Source organism: Centropristis striata, chromosome 15 (assembly GCF_030273125.1).
Source record: "Centropristis striata isolate RG_2023a ecotype Rhode Island chromosome 15, C.striata_1.0, whole genome shotgun sequence".
NCBI classification, from domain to species: Eukaryota; Metazoa; Chordata; class Actinopteri; order Perciformes; family Serranidae; genus Centropristis; species Centropristis striata.
This window is the reverse complement of record NC_081531.1, coordinates 36,531,601-36,553,881: the sequence shown is the minus strand read 5'-3', so window position 1 is coordinate 36,553,881 and position 22,281 is coordinate 36,531,601. Positions and strand designations below refer to the sequence as shown.

General features: G+C 36.6%; 1 protein-coding gene across 3 annotated transcripts in view; it reads left to right on the top strand.

Annotated features, from left to right (window-relative positions):
* dclk1a (doublecortin-like kinase 1a) overlaps positions 1-22,281 on the top strand; it is a 95,082-nt gene that overhangs the window by 55,254 nt on the left and 17,547 nt on the right. For all 3 annotated transcript variants that reach the window (XM_059351434.1, XM_059351432.1, XM_059351433.1), the window contains 4 exons: positions 796-890; positions 12,364-12,445; positions 15,397-15,569; positions 17,330-17,449. In XM_059351434.1, the coding sequence (XP_059207417.1) occupies positions 796-890; positions 12,364-12,445; positions 15,397-15,569; positions 17,330-17,449 (470 nt within the window). The remainder of the gene's footprint in view (positions 1-795; positions 891-12,363; positions 12,446-15,396; positions 15,570-17,329; positions 17,450-22,281) is intronic.

The window sequence follows — 22,281 nt, the reverse complement described above, 5'->3', positions numbered from 1 at the left end:
CAACCCCTAGAAGTCACATAGTTGAAGTTCAATCATCCAGATCATCCAGGTGATTTCCTGAGCTCCTGATGGATCCTGATGGATCCTGCAGCTTCTCTCCAGTCAAAGAACAACAACAAATAGCTCCAGTTGGACAGTTTCATAGACGCCAATTAGAGTAAAACCTTGAGTTGACTTGAGGTGAAGAGATGTCATGTTGCCAGGAGACAGTAACAAAAAACAACATGCTCATGTTTGGTTGTGTGCAGGTTAATGAGGCTTTTTTGAGTCGGGCTCTTGCTTGACCACACAGGATCCAGGCGCAGCGTTGATTAATGTAATGTTCCTGTTTAATGAGGTGATGCCGCCGGCTGTGCTGCAGCTGGAAAAGTAGACCGAGCCGAGGTCACAAGTGCAGCGAATAGAGGATCTGGTTGAAAATGAGGACAGCCTGCATGGTGTTTGTGTGTTTGTGTGTTGACTCGGAGCCTGAAACACGCTGTAATTATTCATTATTCGAAGATTCAGGTACGATTGTCTCATTTCCGGGAGAATCTGGAGCAACAGGATTTGTGTTTTGGCAGAAAGAGAAAAGAGCAGTGTGGACTTCAGTGCTCTTTTCCTTTCTCTCTTCCTCCCCCTCTTGTCCTCCTCCTCCTCCGCTCCTCATCCATGTGAATGGAGAGATGCTGAGGGTGGAGGTGTGGGCCGCCTGCTAGACACTCAGAAATAAAACTGCTCTAGAAACCATGCATTGAAAGGGATTTCTCACCCATCTCATGCACCCTGCTCCCATTTTTTTTTTCCTCCCTCCAGTGAACGGGACGCCGGCCAGTCAGCTGTCCACTCCTCATTCGGGAAAATCTCCCAGCCCCTCCCCGACCAGCCCGGGCAGCCTCAGCCGACGCCGGGTAAGACTTGAATACAAACAAACTCACACACAAACATCTAGTGACACTAAATCTATAACACATTGCCTCTATGTTCTCAGGAAAAGGACAAATCTGTGACTGAGCATAGGCCGACTACATCTTAGAGTCGCTAGAAACACGAAGAAAACCACAACATCCCGACATCTTTAGGTCTCAGAAGGGGGTGGGGGCGTTGACCTTTGACCTCTCGCAGTGCTGCTCTGGGATTCCAAGAATAACAGGCTCATGTTAGGATCCTCCGATGTTACAATTCTTATCCAGTGTTAATAGATTTTCAAGGGCAACTCCTCATTTTTGTCACATTTCTGTCACATTCCCACATATGCTGACCCGTACGTCTTTGTTCCATAATGAGTGATGCTATCACTGACTCCTAGAGATCTGTCAGTCAGAAATTTGTGCAGTATCTGATCTAAAAAGTGAGACTGATGGCTGGTTCTGTGAGCTCCCGTCTGTTTTTATTCTGTGAACAAAAAAAAAAATTGGCTTGCAACTTCTGTTAGCCACCAAGCAGTGACAAAAAAAAGACCAATCACAGCCAACTGCTGATCTGGGATTACTTATTTTTTATCAAGTCATGTCATTTTGTACATGTTCTTTTGTGAAAAGAATTTAGAAACGCATTTTATACTACTAAATGGGTTTTTAAGAAAAATCCCTGCTTAAACATCTGAGAATTGTGATTTTCTGTAACTAACAGATCTGAAACACATTATTGTACACTGTAAATCTGATAGTCACTATGAAGAAAATACTGCTGTGCAGAGAGGGAGCATGCAACTCAAACGGAAAAACCTTGAATTCCACATCAGATGGTTGTTGTGCTTGTGCTTGTGCTGGGGTGTCGTGTGTTTGTGTGTTTGTGTGTTTGTGTGCGTGCATGTGTTCAAGATCAAAGTATTTGTTAATCCAGTTCTTGACAGTGGCAACGGCAAGCTTTTAATATCGGCCTCAAATCCTCATCAGACTCTGTTTTCTGGCAGTAGCTCTTTAATTTGCAGGAACTCTTTAAGCTGCTGATGTAGATTCATCTCTATCGTAAACACTTGCACGCTTGGTTCACCTCACATGCACACACAGCAGAATATAATATAAACCTGTGGTGGGCTCATGTGAGCTCACGTTACTTGTGTTTTTCTCATGCATACTGAGCATGTGTGCACCACTGACAAAAAGGGCATAGCTATGATTTATTTAGCAATTTATTGGTGCAGGCATGAAGATTTTTCAAGTGAAGAAAAAGCCAAGAATGAGGTTGGGATCAATATGTTTCCAGAAAATTGAGCGGTTTGGGAGTAATTTCTGTACATAAATGAGCTAAAATCAGCATAGCATAAAGAATTCATCTCTTGGGCTCAGCAGCTTTCGGTCTCGTGCTGCGTTCAATGTGCCAGAGAGAATTAATGGAGAGTGTTGAGTCTGGCCCTTCAGGCTTCTGATGTATCAGTGATGAGGTTATATTGGTGTGATATGAAGGTCAGCGGGGGACAGATCAGGAACACATCACATTTAGAGAGCAGAACAAGGTGCACTAGAACTTCCACAGTCATCTGTATCATGGAAGTGGGTCAGCACAGACCTCAGTGTAGAAAGGGAAAGAAGAAGGCATGTGCACACATTAATAAACTCTTTCTTTCTGTCTCTGAATGATGCATTCAGGGCACTTTATAAAGACAATCACAGTGGCAGGTCCTGCTGCTCCGGGATCATTTCACCTTTGCAGAGACGGATCTGTAAAAAAATACAGACTGGTCTCCCCTTAAAAACAACAATATGTTTGTACAGACAGCAAAATAAGACTAATTTACATTTTAGACTCTCATCCACGGCCATCTTGCTGACGTAGCAGTAATGATTGACAGCGATGCAGAGTTTAAGTGGCGGATGTCACACTCAGCACTGTAAAAAATGTTTGTAAAAATTACAGTAAAACACTGTCAAGTTGCATCAGAAATAGGGCGTAAAATTAAAAATGTAATATCACCGTAGAAGATGCTTGTAATTACCGTAAATCAGGGAATAATTCAAAACTTTTAGACTGTAGAAAACACAGTTTTTTCATGTAAAATGAATGGAGAAATACCATAATGTCACAAGGACACAATCACCCTAAAAATAAAGGCACTACTCAGTCTTAATTACAGTTTTTGCTGATTTTTACATTTGTTTCCGGCATTAATTTATTTACTAGGTCAGTGGTTTTGTAGCCCAAATTCACAGAGACTGCAGCCTTTTTTACAACCGCGAGCCGTACGTGTGTGTTTGTGTACGAAACGATCATATTGGTCATTTTGACAACGGTCTATTCTGTCGTTTAGGTTGGAGATCGTGTTGAAGCATACAGGTTTTGAGATTTGGAGCAGAAGCTAACGAGATGTAATGAGAGAATAAAAAGGAAAACCTTTCCCCTCCTCGTCTCCACATTCACTGCCTCCGTCCACGACAAACATTAGCCTTTGCAAATTAGCTCTATAGTGTAATCGTGACCTCAGTGTTAAACTCACAGAGTTTCACCAGCGTGTACTTCTCAACCAGAGATTATTTGGGTCTTTGTACTTGCTGACACTCTGTGCTAAGCAATGTGCAATGTTGGCTGCAAGGAAGGAGCCTCAGTCCATTATCTCTCCTCTCCTCCTGCAGCTCCTCAGCTGGATGATGCTGTAATTCTTCCCCCACTTCTTACTTCTTCTATCCATCCTGTTTAGCAGCTCTCCCCTCTCTCTGTCCCTCCTCCTCCCCTGACAGTTTCTAATTTCACTCCATCTCTCACCCATTACCCCCCCCCCTCCTCTCCCTTTCCCATATGAAAGGGTATTAACTTCACAGGGAGAAATTATATTCCATCATTTCCCTTGTAGATTAATTCTAAGCTTCTTTGAGAAGTAGGCGCCAAGTTTCTGACACTATATTTGCACATTTCCCTCTGCCTCTGTGTCACCTCTGTGTAAACATGCATGCATAATCACAAATGTAGAGTACACACACACACACACACACACAAATCCTTTTATTGTTATGCTGACAATTGCAATGCACGTAACTTTCTCACCAAAAAAAAACCCCAATCTTGACTCAGAAATGACTCTTTTCCTTCTAATGAAACCTCCATTTTGAATATCTGTGTATTAAAAGAACAACTAGGGCTCAAAAGATGACAAATATTTTTTTCAGCTTTAAAAGAAGTGAAAGCTGCCATGAATCCATTTCCTCAGCAGCCACACAGTGACCTGTGCTACGAGTGTAGCATTTAAAATAGTTCACCTTGCTGGACCCTGCATTTAAACACTTAGAGGCACTTTGCAGCCTGATGTAGGTTTCTCTCACGGCTCAGACCGTCCTAACCTATTTCCCCGAGCAGAATACACAGACACATGGCTGCACTGTGGCTTTCTCTTCCCCTTTCACACATGCATCGCTGCAGGCACAAAGACATGCACACACAATCACTTGTACGTATATGAATGCATCATAAAAAAAACCCTTTTATACATGAAATCGCCATTTGTGCACAGACAGAACACAACAGCTTGATGCACACTTGCACATGTTGTAAGTTTTATACATTTGGTGCATGCTAGTGTGACCCATTTTTATGAATTAGAAAAGAAAGGCATGCACCCGCTTCTTCTTCTTTGCTTCTCACGCCTCGTCTACGTTTTATTTTGTGTCTGTAATTCTGTATCGTGTATATATATATATATATATATATATATATATATATATATACATATATATAATAGAGTATGCCCTTTAGATTTCAACACAATCACCATCCAGTGTTAAAAACAGAACAAATGATGTGAATATAATAAATGATATCTATTAATATATCTAAATAAATTAACTTATATGAAAGTAATAATGATTTTTCAATTCAGGTGTTCAAGTCTGTTCTAAACTTATATTGTTGTAAAATAGCAATTCTCACATTCAAACAAGCTGTAATAGTTTCTTTTTTTCTTTCTAAAAGTTACACAATTTGACTGTTAACGCCGTCAAACTGAATGAAATAGCCTATTTGGTAATTCGCTAATTGCATAAACATACATAAATTGCATTGAAATCTGTTGCAAAAGTTAAAGATTTTCAACATATTTGAGGCGAATTACGGACTGAAAAACCACAACAATGATAAAAAAGGAGTAGTTAGATCAGTGATGCTTCCCATCACAATAAATGGACTTCTGATTTGTAGAAACTAGCATTAGAGTCCTTTCACGGCCACTTTTCTTCACTAAAAGCACCCTCGCTTTCCATATTCACATTTCTTCAATATTTTATATTAAAACCTACAGACACACACCCTGATTTTTCATTTTCTGTCCATAACCGAGGTGCAGATGAGTCAAACGAGCCGCCGAGGTCGCGTCTGTTTACTCCGTTAGATGTGAAGAAAACACAGGCGGGAAATAAATCATTAAATAAAAAAATAAAAAAACACGCAGAAACAGACTATAGTGACCGACAGACTGAAAACAAGACAAGCAGAAGGTCCGTTAATGCCACTATGACAGCTGTGATACAGTCAGGTGTGTGTGTGTGTGTGTGTGTGTGTGTCAACTGTAGTATGTCACCTCCATCCTCCTCTCACCATTGACTCATTCACGTCCCTGATCCATTGAATTGCATGCTCCATCTCTCATTACCGTCCATATTTTGTGTTCGGGTGATTCATAATTAAATTATGTGTGCGTGTGTGTGAGTGTGAAAGAGAAAGAGAGAGAGAGAGAGAAAGACCGAAGATGTATTATGAAGTTGTTAAATATTGTCTCATCTCATCCACGTGTTGTTACTACAGATTGTATTTGTAATTTGGTTGTATTATATTTCTTATTTTATGTTGTGTTGATGTCATTAGATGGCGTTTCTGTTCCTTGTTCTGCTGAAAAGACTGGCTGCAACATGAGGAAAATGTTTCTAATTAACTCTTTATTACGTCAAATTGTTAAAAAATGATTCAAATCTGACTCATATTTACATATCTTTAATTGAGAGAGAGAGGGGGGGCTTTAGGGTACATGTAAGATAAGTAAATATTAACGGGGAAAATAATATTTCACAACCTGGTGCATCATTTTCATATTGTGATTTTAATTTTCATGTAAGGCCGCCAGCTCTTCTTGGCTCATTTGTTTCTGTTTGTATTTTCTTTGCTTAATGTATTCATTTCAATTTTGTTGATGTCATCATTAAATTCATTGTCATTTCATTTTCATTTTGTGTTTTCTCTTCTTCTCATCGTGCTCATTTGTGTTGATTAACAGCTCATTTTGTTCATCAGATACAGAAACAAACCTTTCTATTGATGGATGATGATGGGTTCTCCTTTGTTAAACTTGTGTCTGTGTTCAGAGATTACAACACAAACTCCCAGCGGAGCGTTCATCTCCCCGTCCCGCTGCTTCTGCTCTGGATGTCATTTTTTAATTTCCCCCAAAGCATTTAATCATGTTCCTGTGATTCCCCGGGATTACGGCCCATAAGGAACGTGATTAGAAAACGTGCCTGCGTCAAAATGCCAAAGCAGAAAAAGTCCGAATCCCCCGCTAATATTTCTGATCTCGTCAGATGAGAGTCAAATAGATTATGTTTCCTGTCTGTCTAGACAACAAAATAAGAGAAATATTATCTCCTGCACCTCTTGGAGTTCATTTTGTGTGTTTTTCACTGTCCAGTGTTATGGAATTTGCACATAGAGACATAAACAGGATCAATAATGCGAATATAATTCATTTTAGCTGTTAATATATGTAAATTAATGAATGTATGTGAATGTAATAATGGTTTTTCCAATGTTATGTATCTTCAATGTAGTTGGTGTAGCCTATGCCAAACATATATTATAGTAAAATAGCATTTCTCAAATTCAAAATGCGTTAAAAATCACACAATTTGACTGTCAAGAAATCAAAATGTCATGAAATTACCTGTTAGCTTATTCACTACTTGCATAAACATACATATAATGCATTGAAATCTGTTGAAAAAGTCAAAATTTTCAACATACTTGACCCAAATTATAGACTGAAAAATCACTTTTCAACTTTAATTAATCTTTAATTCAGGCGGTGAAACCTATGCCAAGCATATATTGGTTTAATATAGCATTTCTCAAATTGAAAATGAATTAAAACAAGCTTTAAATCCTCCTTTTTAATTCTAAAATTACACAATTTGACTTTAAAATAACCTTTTAATCATGTTTCTGTGATCCCCGGGATCGCGGCCCATAAGGAACGTGATTAGAAAACTTCTCCGCGTCCAACTGGCAGAGCAGAAAAGTCCGAACCCCCCCCTAACACTTCTGATCTCTTCAGATGAGAGTCAAATAGATTATGTTTCCTGTCTGTCTAGACAACAAAATAAGAGCCAAGAAATATGATCTCCTGCACCTCGTGTGGTTATGAGCAGCAGAGTGGGAACTTGGGACAAAACAAAGTACCCTGTTTCTATCAAATCTTATTAGATTTCTTTATACCGAAGCAAACAGCAATAAATCCTGCTTCTGCTTCTGGATGTTGCATAACAGTGAAAGTGACAAGAAATGCTGCTGCTGCTGCTGCTGCTGAGAGGAGGTTTGTCTGTTTCTGCCTCAGGGAGCCAGAGAAAGACAGCTTTATGTCGTAATCGGATTCAAGCGCAGGGTCACCCAGGACAAGGCCGCCCGCCATTACTCTTAAGTCGCTTCCTGCGAATGTGCGGTGCATTTTAAACGCTGAATGACAGACTTCCCTTTTCATTATTCCTGCTGCTCCACATCTAAGGTCCATGGTGGAGCTGTTTAATTCACATTTATGCACTGATCAGTATTCTGAGTGTTGGCCTTGTGAGTTTGAAGAGCGCTGGCTGCAGCCGTGATGTAAGGTTTGTCGGTGTGTTTCTGTGTGCTGTGAGTCATAGCCAGAGCAAAGAGTAGATATAGAGCTAGCTAGGAATAGTGTGTGTGTGTTGTGCAACAATCTAACAATAACAACAGTCCCTGCCAAGTGTAGTGATCAATATCAAGCAGCCCAGACTCCATACATCCCCGTCCCTTTGTTTCTGTCTCTCACTCTGTCTGTCATTCCATCTGTCTCATATTTTTTTCTCACAGGAAAAAGAGAGATACAATGTTCATAGAAGGTTGAACCAACCTCCCAGCCCGCAGACAGGAAATGGCCATATATAGGCTTTCTGTCTCCACAGTGGAAGTCTCATAAGCTGCCTCTCTCCTCTCTGTGAGCAGTTTCCATAGCAACAGTATTTTGTTTCCCTCGGTGGCAGGAAGAGAGAGATACGAGTCCAAAATGAGAAAGCGAGTAAAAAAGGACACGGGGCTTGGTGTGAGATAAGGGCACAGGAGAGGTAAATATACGGGAGAATAAAAGAGCAGGAGAAGGATGTTTTCATAGATAAAGCACAGGAGGGTCAGTGGCTTTATGGGTATTAAGTGGGTTTTCTTTTTTCCGGGATGAGTGCCCGAGCAAAAACAACATTACATAAACCAAATCCAGCCTGACTCACAGCATGGTTCACCTGGGTGGCTCTGGGGCCGGAGCGCCAGAGATGAGTAAAGGAGCTGACAGTTATTACGGCAGCGCCGCTCTCCAAATAGTTTTGGGAGCTAAATCATTATGAAGGCTGGCCTTTGCCTCTTTCTGGCCTGACAGCGAACACTCCGGGCTGTATCACAGTCTTACTGGACACCAAAGAAATAAGAGGCTATTTCCAGTTCCCAGCATGCATTTTTAAATAGAGTAAATGTTGATCTGCGCTGTTGAAAACCCTCTTTGTCAGCGCTGGAAGAAAAGTTCACTTACTGAAAGAAACTACAAGGAACTTTTGTCTGGTTATGAAACAGTCTCACTTTAAATGTGCAAAATGGTCACATACTGCAAAAAATAGGGGGCAGTATTTCATTTGTGCAAGTTATGCATGATTTACCAACTGCACCATTGATATTTATCAAGATTGTGTTCAGTTAGACATGCAATCAACATGCCATGTCTTCAAAAATGTAAAGCAAACTTTCCGAGCTAAATTTAAGACCTGCACAAAAAGCGAGATTCTGCATCTCTTTTTTTACATTCCACTTGCTCTGTCCTTGTATTTCACTTAAATCTATAAGTCCTGCAGCTCTATTGAATCAGGACAATCATGGCCTGGAGTGGGAACAAATCAAAACATAAACAAAAAACATATTTTCGATCTCCCGGCAGGTTGGTGGGGTTCAGAGAGTTTTATCTCCAGAGAGATGATTTGCTCAGGGGAGGCAGGCAGAGCAAACAGCCCAGCAGAGCAGAGTCACAGGCGGATGGGATGTGGACTAGCTAGCTAAATTGTGGATGTTTTCATGCAATCTGGTCTGACATCACCATAAAGGATCTGTCCCTGCACTGTAAAAAAAAAACCTGTTGTTTTTACGGTAAAAAACTGGCAGCTGTGGTTGCCAGAACTTTACCGTAATAAATACGGTGCAACTTTTTTCTAATATTACGGTAAAAAGATATTGACACTGTTGATTTCACGTTTAAGATTGCATTTATTCCATTTTTTTACCGTATGAATAAAAGGTTTTTCCATCAAAAGATTTGACATATAATTGACAAGAAAATACTTTATAAATGCCGCATAAATTAAATATTTTACCATTAAATATTACAGTATATTTCTGTTAGATATGGTGTTTAGTACATTTAACAGTGAGAAAAAGTATTTTTACATAAATAAATGCAAAAATTACAGTGATGCTTTTTGCAGTAATAGAGTAATGGTTTTTTTTTAATTTAAAACCTGTAAAATACTGTTCTGGCTGATTTATACATTTACAGTATTTAATTGTTCCTGAAACTGAATTAACCCATTTATCATTTTACGGTCTTTTACTGTCATGGTTTAGCAGTTTTTCACCGTAAAAATTTACAGACAGTTTTTACAGTGTGTTCAGACTTACAGCGCTGCTCTCAGCCTAAACACTCCGTTTGACCATTGCAACAGTCTCTTAAATATTCAGATTCTTATGCAAATATTGACTCATAAAACAGTAATCCCTTTCAACCATCACTTATGAACCTCTAGAAGTGTGTGGTATTGTCTGTATCTGCAGGGACCCTGCCCTGTTTTTTCCCCCATCTTACAAGGAACTTTTGTCTGGTTGTGAAACAGTCTCAGTTTAAATGTGCAAAATGGTCACATACTGCAAAAAAATAGGGGGCAGTATTTCATTTGTGCAAGTTATGCATGATTTACCAACTGCACCATTGATATTTATCAAGATTGTGTTCAGTTAGACATGCAATAAACATGCCATGTCTTCAAAAATGTATAGTTTTTGCCCCCATCTTGCTGTTCGAGACATTTATGGGTGACACCTTTTGTGCACAAAGCTGCAAAAATAGTGGACACAGACCTGAAAAAACATCAATTTAGTGAGGAGAAACATGAGGAGGAGAAACATGAGGAGGAGAAACATGAGGGGGAGAAACATGAGGGGGTGAAGCTGGCTCTGAAACATGACTTTATATTTACAAACAGCAGACAGAATCAGCATTGTGTGCCTTTAAGTCCAGTCTTTGAGTCAATGCACTTAGCTACATTTCACCACTGCACTTTGTAAAATCAGAAGCATGAAATAGTTGTTTTTCGAGAACTTTTACCATGATAACATTCCTTTCCTTGATGCCTCTTTTTACACATCATCTTGTTACTAATGCTCGCCGGGTTATTATCATAACAACGGGCAGCATCCATTTATCCAGCAGCACTTTCACATCTCATCTCCTCTGACTGATGTGTGAATTATACGATGTGGTGAGAATCCACAACAAGAAAACATCACAGAAACTACACCTGCACTGGATTATGAGATGAAAGAGACAGGTAGCTTCAGCCAGACACCGTTAGTTACTAACAAACTGCTGCACGTGCAGATCGCCTCATGCATCACACACTTATCATGCAGAACATTTAGCGCAAAGTGAACTTGTTAATAATTCAGACGGATTATATTTAAGAGGGATTATGCTGCACCTGTTTCATTACTGTCCAGTGGTTCAGGAGGAGAGAGCAGAAAGATGGACAGCAGTGGAGGGAAAGATAGAAAGAGAGAGGGGTAGATTCTCATTTACAGTCCCGGCTAGCTGCTCGCTCCCCGCCCTCGTTGCTTCCATGACAACCAGACAGAAGGTTACGAGGTGGAGGGCGTAATGAGTTTTTGTCTTAAGATAGACGCAGACGCCGCATCTCTTTCCCCTTAATGACCTCCTACTCACCGTACACATGAAAGGCAGCATTCACGCGCCTTTATTAGTGTCATCAAAACCTGTTTTCATCTGTTTTTTAAAGGTCGCAGTGAAGAAAGAAAGGGACAATTAGATAAGAAGGACTTCAAGTCTTTAAAGTGAATGGGGAAGAGGGATGCAATGGTCCCATGCAATGATATTTAAATATATATATATATATTTTTTTTACATTACATTTTAAAGTTTGTACTATAAGAATCTTTACCTATATTTATATATATATATGCATACATTTTCATTTAATTATTATTATTATTTTATATTTTGTCTATTTTATTTATTTATTGATTATTATTTTAATTTGATTTACCTAATTACTATCTGCAGTTGTATCCTGTATATAATATTGTGTATTTTTTGTATATATATATGTATATATATGTATGTATATATATGTATACACATACATATATATACACATATATATACATATATATTTATATATATATATATATATATTATATTATATTATATTACATAGAATTCACTGTATTTTCCTTTTTTTTATGCCATTTGCACTTGATATAGAAAAATCAAGAAAACCCTGTAAAAAATACAGTAAATTTCTGGAAAATAACAGCTAGAACAGTCTGTAAAGTTTAGAAAGACACATCATTTTGCTGTAATGTAGCCTTTAGAACTTATTAAAAATTTCCATATATCGCCCAGCCCTAACACTACTTTCCTTTTTTAATGTGAATAATACTAAGAAACAGCAAAGAAAAATGTAGATAAACATCAGTTTGCAGTTCACCAGTGCACATCATTTCTGTTTAGGATTCCTGCAGCAAGAGATGAAATGAAAATCTCTGTTTTGTGGCAGAGTGAAGGGTCAGTCCAACATGGACACTCAGGTGGTTTTCTGTCTCAGGAACCGGTTTCCATCCAGCTCAGTAGCTTAAATAAATCTGTTCTGTTCTTTCTGTGAACCAGTGTAAACACAACACAATGCAACAGACAGACACGCAAACACAAAGACAGACTTCAGGATGTTCTCAGGATGAGATCAGCTGCACAATGTCCTTTTGTCTATTTTTGGACATACATATTTGTCTCAGCTGGGAGTAGAACAGAAGGGACTGCTTTATGGGTTTTGTGTTGAGTGTGGAGCGGATTGCAAACTATTTTTGGTGATAATACGCATTTAAATATTCTCCTCTCCCTCCCTGCAGGGGTCCCAGGGTTCTTCCACCTCTCTGTCTTCCACTAAAGTGTCCAGCTCTGTGGAGGACGGGGACGGGCCTGTTCCTGAAGGTGAGAAGAAGATCTGTCATCAGTCTGTCAGCCCATGTTCCTGCAATATCACACATGTCTGAATCATGTTTATGACCTTTAATGCATCCCATGTTAGAGATCACATCCTGTTCTCATCACTTCTTTTCTCACATTTTCTTCCCCTCTGCCCCTGGTGTCGCTGCTCATCGCTCCAACTCCATGAAACTCACAAAACATTACGCTTTGCTCTTATAGTCTAGACGGATTTCAGAATAAAGGCCTTCTATAAGAAGTGAGGAGCATTTATGGGTACAAGTCAGGAACCGGCCTACTTTACATATTTCAAGGGTGCCAAAAAAAATGGTTCCCAAGCGAAATTTTGAGTTTTTGACCTTCTAATTTGTATCAAATGGCCACCAAATTGCCCATCTTGCACTGGGTCAGTGTCTTTTTTATGTATATATATATATGCAAATTACCAACTGGAACATTTAAAAGTGAAATTGATTGAATATTTATGTCGGCCTTAAAAAAATGACATAAATAATGCTAAATTTCACCTTAAAAGTTGGTATTTTGCATATATATATATATATATATACAGTACAGGCCAAAAGTTTGGACACACACCTTCTCATTCAATGCGTTTTCTTTATTTTCATGACTATTTACATTGTAGATTCTCACTGAAGGCATCAAAACTATGAATGAACACATATGGAATTATGTACTTAACAAAAAAAGTGTGAAATAACTGAAAACATGTCTTGTATTTTAGATTCCTCAAAGTAACCACCCTTTGCTTACTAGAATATAAGACATGTTTTCAGTTATTTCACACTTTTTTGTTAAGTTCATAATTCCACATGTGTTCATTAATAGTTTTGATGAATCACAATGTAAATAGTCATGAAAATAAAGGAAACGCATTGAATGAGAAGGTGTGTCCAAACTTTTGGCCTGTACTGTATATATATATATATATATATATATATATATATATAAGACACTGAGCCTCCACTATATCCTTGCTCTGACTCTAGACTATAGATCCAGAAACTTAATTTCCTCATCTTTGATTGCCTACTTACAAAAAAACTAAGGGGAAATGGTCCAACGACCAACAGCCGCCATTTTGATATGCAAATGAGAAGGTCAAAAACAAAAAAATTTGCTTGGGAACCATTTTTTTTTCAGATTCAGCACCCTTGAAATAAGTAAAGTAGGCCGTCTAGACTATGATGTCGGCTCACAGATCCTTGACATTTTCATCTTTGATTTTATTTACCTTTAGAGGACCTTTTTAAATGTTATAACTCAATTAATTCATTCATTTTTAACTGAACACTGATTGCATATATTTGCAATTTAATTTACTTGTCCTTTTGCCAGCTTGATTGGCATCTCCAGAGCTCTCTGCAGAGCTGCAGGTCACATAATGTCGACCATGGGAACATGTAAATAGATTTCATTTTTTGGATTATTCAGACAGCACATGAATGCAGCAGTGATTTGCAGCTGCTCAAAATGTAATGGATACTTCACTGGCTCATGCTTCATCATTCCATGAAGTTTCATGAAAATTGGTGCAATAGTTTTTCCATAATGCTGCTGAAAAACAAACCGAAAGCATCACCTCTTTGCTTCTGCTGTATGTTTAACTGTTCGTTTTATTTATTTTTAAATATATGTGTTAAGTTTATTTATTTATTTTATATTCTTTAATATATTTGTACTTTTTAAAATTATTTTTACAAAGAATTTCTTTGACTAATGCTACCTGTTGTCCTGTTGAATATCAATGAAATAATTGTCATTAGCAGTAAATGCTGTATCCTTTAACCCTTTATCAGGCGAAAAAATATATAAAAATATTTGGTAACTTCAGAGGATATCATCAATATTTCGAGAAAAAAGTTGCAAATTTACTAGATTAAAGTGGCAAATCTACAAGAAAAAAAGTCACAGATTTAAGAGATTTAAAGTGGTGAATCTGCGAGAAAAAAGTTGCTTTTCATCCCACTTCTTTCTCATAAATCTGTGACTTTTTTCGTGCAGTTTTGCCACTTTAAATCTCTTAAATTTGCAACTTTTTTCTTGAAATATTTTTTTTTTCGATATCCGCTGAAGTTACAAAATACGGTTCTTCGCCTGATAAAGGGTTAAGGTGTTCTGCACGAAAAAAGTTGCAGATTTACAAGAAAAAAGTGTGAAAAAACTACTTTTTTCTCGCAGATTCACCACTTTAAATCTCATAAATTTGCACATTTTTTTCTCGTAAATTTGCCACTTTAACCTCGTAAACGTTTTTAATATCCTCCAATATTCCAACATGGTCTCACAGAAATCCGTGAAATAGCCACGGATTTCGCTTAACTCAAAATCCGTGGAATAGCCACGGAATCGCTCAAATTTCCGTGAAACTGACACGGATTTGGCTACAATGCAAGTTAATGCCAGTCATATCCCGTGGCTATTCCAACATACAAAGTGATTATGTACATTCACTGAGTGAAGATTTAGAAAATAAAACATATATTTCTCACTAGAAATGTGATCAAAATCCATTTTTATGCAGAAATTAAGTCAAAATATTGATTTTTCACTAAAAATGAGAGAACTGTCCGCCATGTTTTTTGTTCTGACTGCCGGGACCTTGAAAGTCACGTGACTTGGAACAAACCAATAGGAACAAATATCCATGGAATAGCCACGGGATATGACTGGCATTAACTTGCATTGTAGCCAAATCCGTGTCAGTTTCACGGAAATTTGAGTGATTCCGTGGCTATTCCACGGATTTTGAGTTAAGCGAAATCCGTGGCTATTTCACGGATTTCTGTGAGACCAGGTTCTAGATTCTCAAGGGTTGAAATTTGGAATTTGCAAGTATTTCAATGAGTGTCCTATTAAGGGTTAACAAGGCTCTCTGGTCCTTTCTGTGCTGAAAAAAGTGCACAAGTGTAAATCCTGGTCCTTCCTCCCTGCAGCTGAGGTTCTAGTGGACGAGGTTCCAGCGGTGCCGTCCTACATATCAGACCGCTACAAGGTGGGACGCATGTTAGGAGACGGGAACTTTGCAGTGGTGCGGGAATGTGTGGAACACTCCACGGGACGGGAGTACGCTCTGAAGATCATCAACAAGGGCAAATGCAGAGGCAAGGTGAGCTGAGAGAGAGAAACATTCATTTACATTCAGTCATTCAGTCATTCAGCAGCTTTTATCCAAAGAGATTACAGGAAGAGTCAAAACAAACAATCAAGGTATCGTGCAATAAGAGCTGTTAGTGCATCAATAAGTGCTGGTGATGATTCTTTGAGGAGTAGAATTATCGGTAACACTTTACAATAACCAACTAAGTGATGTTTATAGATGGTTTATAGACCAATTATTAACTATTTACAAAGTGCTATACATATTTAATCTTTAAATGTTTTTCTACTAATTTCTTAAAGGTATATTAACCATTTCAAAATCTTTAATATAGTTAATATGGTGTTAAAAATGTCATAATGAGTGCAACTAACACTATTAATAAACTATTAATTATAATTTAATTGTTTGTTATTGGTAAAGTAACTATAAACTTACATTAATATACCATCGATTTGTCATTTATAAATGATGTAGTTAGTTAAACATTAATAAATTATGTATTTACCATTCTAAGTGGCCTATATACAGTTTATAAATGATGGTTATTGTAAAGTGTTACCGAATTATGGTGTGGTCGAGGATAATTCTACTCCTCAAAGAAGGATGTAGGAACACGGTTGTTTGTCTTAAAAATAAAGGATTACTTGTGTTGAAAATTAATAATTATCTGCACATGCACCACCCCTTAGTTTCTCATTAGTCTATTTTAGTATATCTTAGTTTTTTTGTGTCGTTAGTTTGTTGTTTATTCCTTTTTTGGAGATCCTCATTTGGGGAATACCAGTCTGCCTTGTATATATGTTTGTCTGGTTACCCTATGTTCAAATAACAGTAAACAACTAAGTCATTTTAATTGACAATATAACGTAAATATCTGTATTTCTTTGAAATATATTTTTTATATTAAATTTACTGTAAGAAAACAGAATATTGCATTCATTTTACATTCAGCAATATGATGTGTATTTTTTGTAAAAAAATACAAAAAAAAAATTTTTTTTTTACATAGAATTCACTGTTATTTAACATTCAATTTGCAGTGCGATGCAAATTAACCCTCTATGGTACGGTGTTGCCCTCAGGCAACATCCCCCTTTTTGGCCTGTCAAATTTCTACAATGCATGTTTTTGAGTTATGTGATACTTTTAAAAAGAGGGAAGAGGTTAAGGAACCAATAGCAATGCTTTAACTTGTCACATGACCTCCAGGCGGCCATATTGAAACCCTATTTTGCAGACTTTTCCAAATGAAACAGCTTTGCCATTTTGCGCCACAAATAATCACTCAAAAAGTCATTTCGTGGCCCTTTTTACATCTGGAAAAAAATATATTCCTACTGATAGTTGAGTAAACCTTCATTTTTGATAGTTTCATACACTGTTCAAGACAATCATTTACGGGCAACAAACCCCAAAAACTTCAACAACAAAAAAAATAATTATAAAACTTCTTCAGATTATGTTTATTTAGTCTATTTTAAGACAAAAAAAAAACATTTTTTCCTTACTGGCATCATCATGCGTACCATAGAGGGTTAAGGCAATAAAAAAACTGACAAGAAATATATATTTTTTAATCTGTATTTTGTGTCTGATTAATCTTAATCTGTGTACTTTAACAGCAGGTGATGAAACTCTCCTGCGGTTAGTAATGTGGGAGTGTACTCCAGCGTGTGTCAGCACAGAGAGCCTGGTGTTAAGTTGCTTTTTATTAATAAATCTGTTTCACTTCACTATAAAATCTCCATTTCATTTCCTATTTGTAGGAGCACATGATTCAGAACGAGGTGGCCATCCTCCGCAGAGTCAAACATCCAAACATAGTGCTGCTCATCGAGGAGGTGGACACTTACAGCGAGCTCTACCTGGTCATGGAGCTGGTCAAGGTGTGTGTTTACTGTAATTACTGCTTTATTTTAATGTGTTGATGCCAAGGTTATAATAGTTTTGGATTTTTCATTAGTTTTAGTTTTAATTTCGTTGTGAATTTTTGTTTTCAAATTCAGTTAGTTTTAGTTAGTTTTTAGAGTGAGTTTTCTAGTTTTAGTTTAGTTTTTATTTTTTGAAAATGCTTAGTTTTAGTTTAGTTTCTATTAGTTTTAGTTTTTTTGTAATATGTATGTGTTGGGTGCCAGATTCAAAGTGGTCATAATAAATTTTGCCTTTATTTCCTTTGGTTTATCATCTCAGCCCCAATAAGGTTATTAACTGTTTTGTATTTTGGTTCTAGTGTAAACATCCCAGTCTCAGTAAACATATTCACCATGTGTTGCATGTTCAAATAGAAACACTGAATTATGAATGAAAAAAGTTGACAAAAACGAAAACTAAGGACATTTTCTCTATAATTTTAGTTAGTTTTAGTTAGTTTTGTAACCACACAATACAGTTTCAGTTAGTTATCGTTTTTTAAAAACTCTATTTTTTATTTTTATTTCAGTTAACGAAAATTTGAAAATGTTTTTTCAATTCTAGTTTTCGTTATTTCGTTAGTTTTTCGTTAACTATAGTAACCTTGGTTGGTGCAGCATGTGCTCTGCTTATAGGCAGGCTGGGTTATTTGGCCGAATGGATGGATGCATTCTCTGCTGGTGATCATTATCTGCAGCTCCAGAGAGGCAGAAACAGAGCTGTAACATTCAGAATGATGAATTCTTAGCAGTCTCACTGTGGGATGGAGAGAATCGGTCTGTGGCCCGAAGCGCTCGTGTGTTCAAATTCTTTATTCTCTCTCGCTCTCCAAGTCAAGAAATATTTGTGCATAATTCAGGAGCTAGGAATGTGATCCATCTGTTGGTGTTGTGGTGTAGAGTACTACAGAATATAGATGAGAGGCAATCTGTGGAAGGAGTGTGTGTACGTGTGAGCAAAATGTCCAAAGTAGGAGGATGGAGAGCCGGCTGTGGATGAAGGAGGTGCAGAGAGTCTCTGAGAGAGGAGAGAGACAGATGGAGGCATTAAAAGAGGAGGTGAAGGCTGCAGCAGCAGGAGAGGGAGAGAGATGACACAAAATATAGACCAAAACTAGAGTATACACTTAGTTTTCTGTTCTTTTGCCTGGTGCTTTTTAGGGCCAGGTCCCTTCGTTTCTTTCTTTATTGTTCAGTATATGTGAACCAAAACTTCACAAACATATGGCAGCAATGAAAATAATAATTAAAATATCAATCATACTGAAAAGGACCAAAACAAATGAATAATTAAATAAATGTAGATAACAAAAAATAAATAACAAAAACAAATACTTTTTTTTTATAATATAATAAAATAATAATAATAATAAATAAATAAATAAATAAATAGATAATAATAAAAATAAATAAACAAATAATAAATATCTCCATTCCTCAACAGTTCCAGAAATATTTTCCAAATGTTATAAAATTCAGAAGCCCTCTTTCTAACAACATAGGTCAGTTTATACACTTAGTTTTGTGTTCTTTTGCCTGGTGCTTTTTAGGGCCAGGTCCCTTCGTTTCTTTCTTTAATGTTCAAGAGGTTTTTTTTGTTTTCTTTTACATATATTTATTGTTTTTTGTGTTAATGTAACAGCATCCAACAACCAAAACTTCACAAACATATGGCAGCAATGAAAATAATAATTAAAATATCAATCATACTGAAAAGGACCAAAAGAAATGAATAATTAAATAAATGTAGATAACAAAAAATAAATAACAAAAACAAATAAATGAACAAAATTATAATAATAATAATAAAATAATAATAATAAAAAGAATAGATAAATTAATAAATAAAAATAAAAATAAAAATAAATAAATGAAAAAAAAATTATACTGTGGTGAGTATTCTTTAGGTTCTTTAGGTTTAGAGTATTCTGTAGGTTACATTCCTAACAACAAATTAGATATTTTCCATTATCTTATTTTCCCACCGCCTCCTCCATAGCTCCATTCCTCAACAGTTCCAGAAATATTTTCCAAATTTTATAAAATTCAGAAGCCCTCTTTCTAACAATATAGGTCAGTTTTACAAGAGCCAAACTCGATGTTAAGTTATTTAACCAGTTTAAAAGAGGGACAACCAACATTCTTCCAACATGCAATACATCGTTTGGTTCAGGAGGTTTTTACTGGAAGCAGAACTATCCACAGGATTCTCCCCCTCTCCTAAACAAATGGAGCCAGGGATTGAAACCATTACAACACAGAATAAAGTAGTTTAATGTTAAAGATCTGAGTTTCTTTCATGCTGTTTGGTAGACAGGTGGAGGGGCAGCTTGTTTCTCTGATAACTTCAGATCCAGATGTTTAGGAAGATTTTACCCAGAGCTGATTATCCACAGAATTCTCCTCCTCTCCTTAAAAAATGGACCTATTGATTAAACCCATTAAAAACACAGAATAAAGTAGTTTCACGTTAGAAATCATAAATTCTTTAATGCTGTTAAGTACATTGGCTGAAGTTTAGCTGACTAACCTTTGTGTTTCTCTAATAAGATCCAGATGTTTAGGAAGTTTTTACTGGAAGCTGACTTATCTACAGAGGTCTCCTCCTCTCATAAACAAGTTAACTCTGTTTTAAACTAGTTAAAATACTGAATAAAGCAGGTTTATGTTAAAAATCTGAGTTTTTCGGATGCTGCTTGGACGGAGGGGCTGGAGCGAAAATGTTTATGCTAATAAGATCCAGACATTCAACAACTAATATTCTTCATCCAGCTAAAATATTAAATTGAGATTGACCAAAATCTAAAAAATGTGGCTTAAAACTTGATAAAAATGTTCAATTAATGACCGCTCCTGGAAGACAAGTCCACCACTGACCTTGATTAAATATACAGATTTTTCTGGTTTTGAACATTTGCAATAACGTAGGTACAAAACTCAACAAAATATACTTAGTGATAGTTGTTTTAAGACATTAATGAGGACATGTTACACTTGTACTTTCAAGGAGAAACTTGATATTTAAGGCAATAATGAGCTTCCAGCTTCATCGCAACAGTTTTGGCTTCAACATAACAAAGCAGGGCCCATAAATACTTATTGTAAGTCGCTTTGGACAAAAGCGTCTGCTAAATGACATGTAATGTAATGTAATAAATAAATAAATTGTTCTTAATATGGCACAGAAAAACTCCATTGAGAAATCTCCCAGCAGCCAGTTTCTGAAATCTTTTGGTAAAAGCCTTCAAAAGAAGAATGGAGGTTATTATGACAGGAAATTCAATCCCAAAATCAGAAAAACTTATTTTCCTCCTCCATGAAACTTCTCAAAACAAGGTTTGTGGATTAGCTTCATGATTTCTGGAAAGAGGCATTGCTGTTGAGTTTTTTAAATACACTTTTTTTTGGCACTTTGAGCACCAAAAGCAAGCTGCCAGATAGTTTTATTATTCAAGAGAAGGCAGAGAACTCTTGAGCCAATATCTCCAACACTTTCACAAACTACACTGTGAAAAAAAATCTGTTTAATTCACGGTAAAATACCGGCAGCTGTGGTCGCCAGAACATCACCGTAAAAAATACAGTGAGCGTATGTAAATGTAAATATCAGCAAAAACTGTAATTTATACTGAATAATCTCATTACTTTTAGGATAATTGTTTCATCCTCCATTAACTTTTCATGAAAAATGTATATTTTTACAGCAAAACTGTGTGTTTTCTACAGTTTATGGCGGTAGAATTTAAAGTTTTATACTATTCTTTGATTTACAGTAATTAAAAGTATATACTACGGTGATGTACAATGTTTAATTTTACAACCTATTTCTGATGCAATTTGACAGTTTTTTACTGTAATTTCTACAAACATCTTTTACAGTGTAGATTGATAAACAACATTGCAGATAAGAAGAAAAATACAGTACAGGCCAAAAGTTTGGACACACCTTCTCATTCAATGCGTTTTCTTTATTTTCATGACTATTTACATTGTAGATTCTCACTGAAGGCATCAAAACTATTAATGAACACATATGGAATTATGTACTTAACAAAAAAAGTGTGAAATAACTGAAAACATGTCTTGTATTTTAGATTCCTCAAAGTAGCCACAAAATGACCCAAAAAAGAATCAAATTGACCAAAAAATTACATAACATTAAGCAACTCAAATTGACCACAAAAAGACACAAATTGACCAGAAAGACACAAAATGGCCCAAAAAAGAAATAAAATGACAAAAAAAGACACAAAATGACTTAAAAAAAGACACAAAATGACCCAAAAAGGAAACAAAATGACCAAAAAAGACATTGTAGATTCTCACTGAAGGCATCAAAACTATGAATGAACACATGTGGAATTATGTACTTAACAAAAAAAGTGTGAAATAACTGAAAACATGTCTTGTATTTTAGATTCCTCAAAGTAACCACCCTTTGCTTACTAGAATATAAGACATGTTTTCAGTTATTTCACACTTTTTTGTTAAGTACATAATTCCACATGTGTTCATTCATAGTTTTGATGAATTTACAATATAAATAGTCATGAAAATAAAGGAAACGCATTGAATGAGAAGGTGTGTGGCCAAACTTTTGGCCTGTACTGTATGTATTTTTTATTTGGGGGTGAAATGTCCACTAACTTTTGGCCACAGAGTGAAAAGGAGGAAAGTTGAAGCCCAGTGGTTGGTGCTGACAGCTCTCATGTTTAAATAACTGTTGCTGTGCAGGCTGGATGCTGACAGTGTGTCTGAGTCTGTGCTGGGAGAGATTCAGCTCTATTTAAAGCTTCTGCTCCACTTAG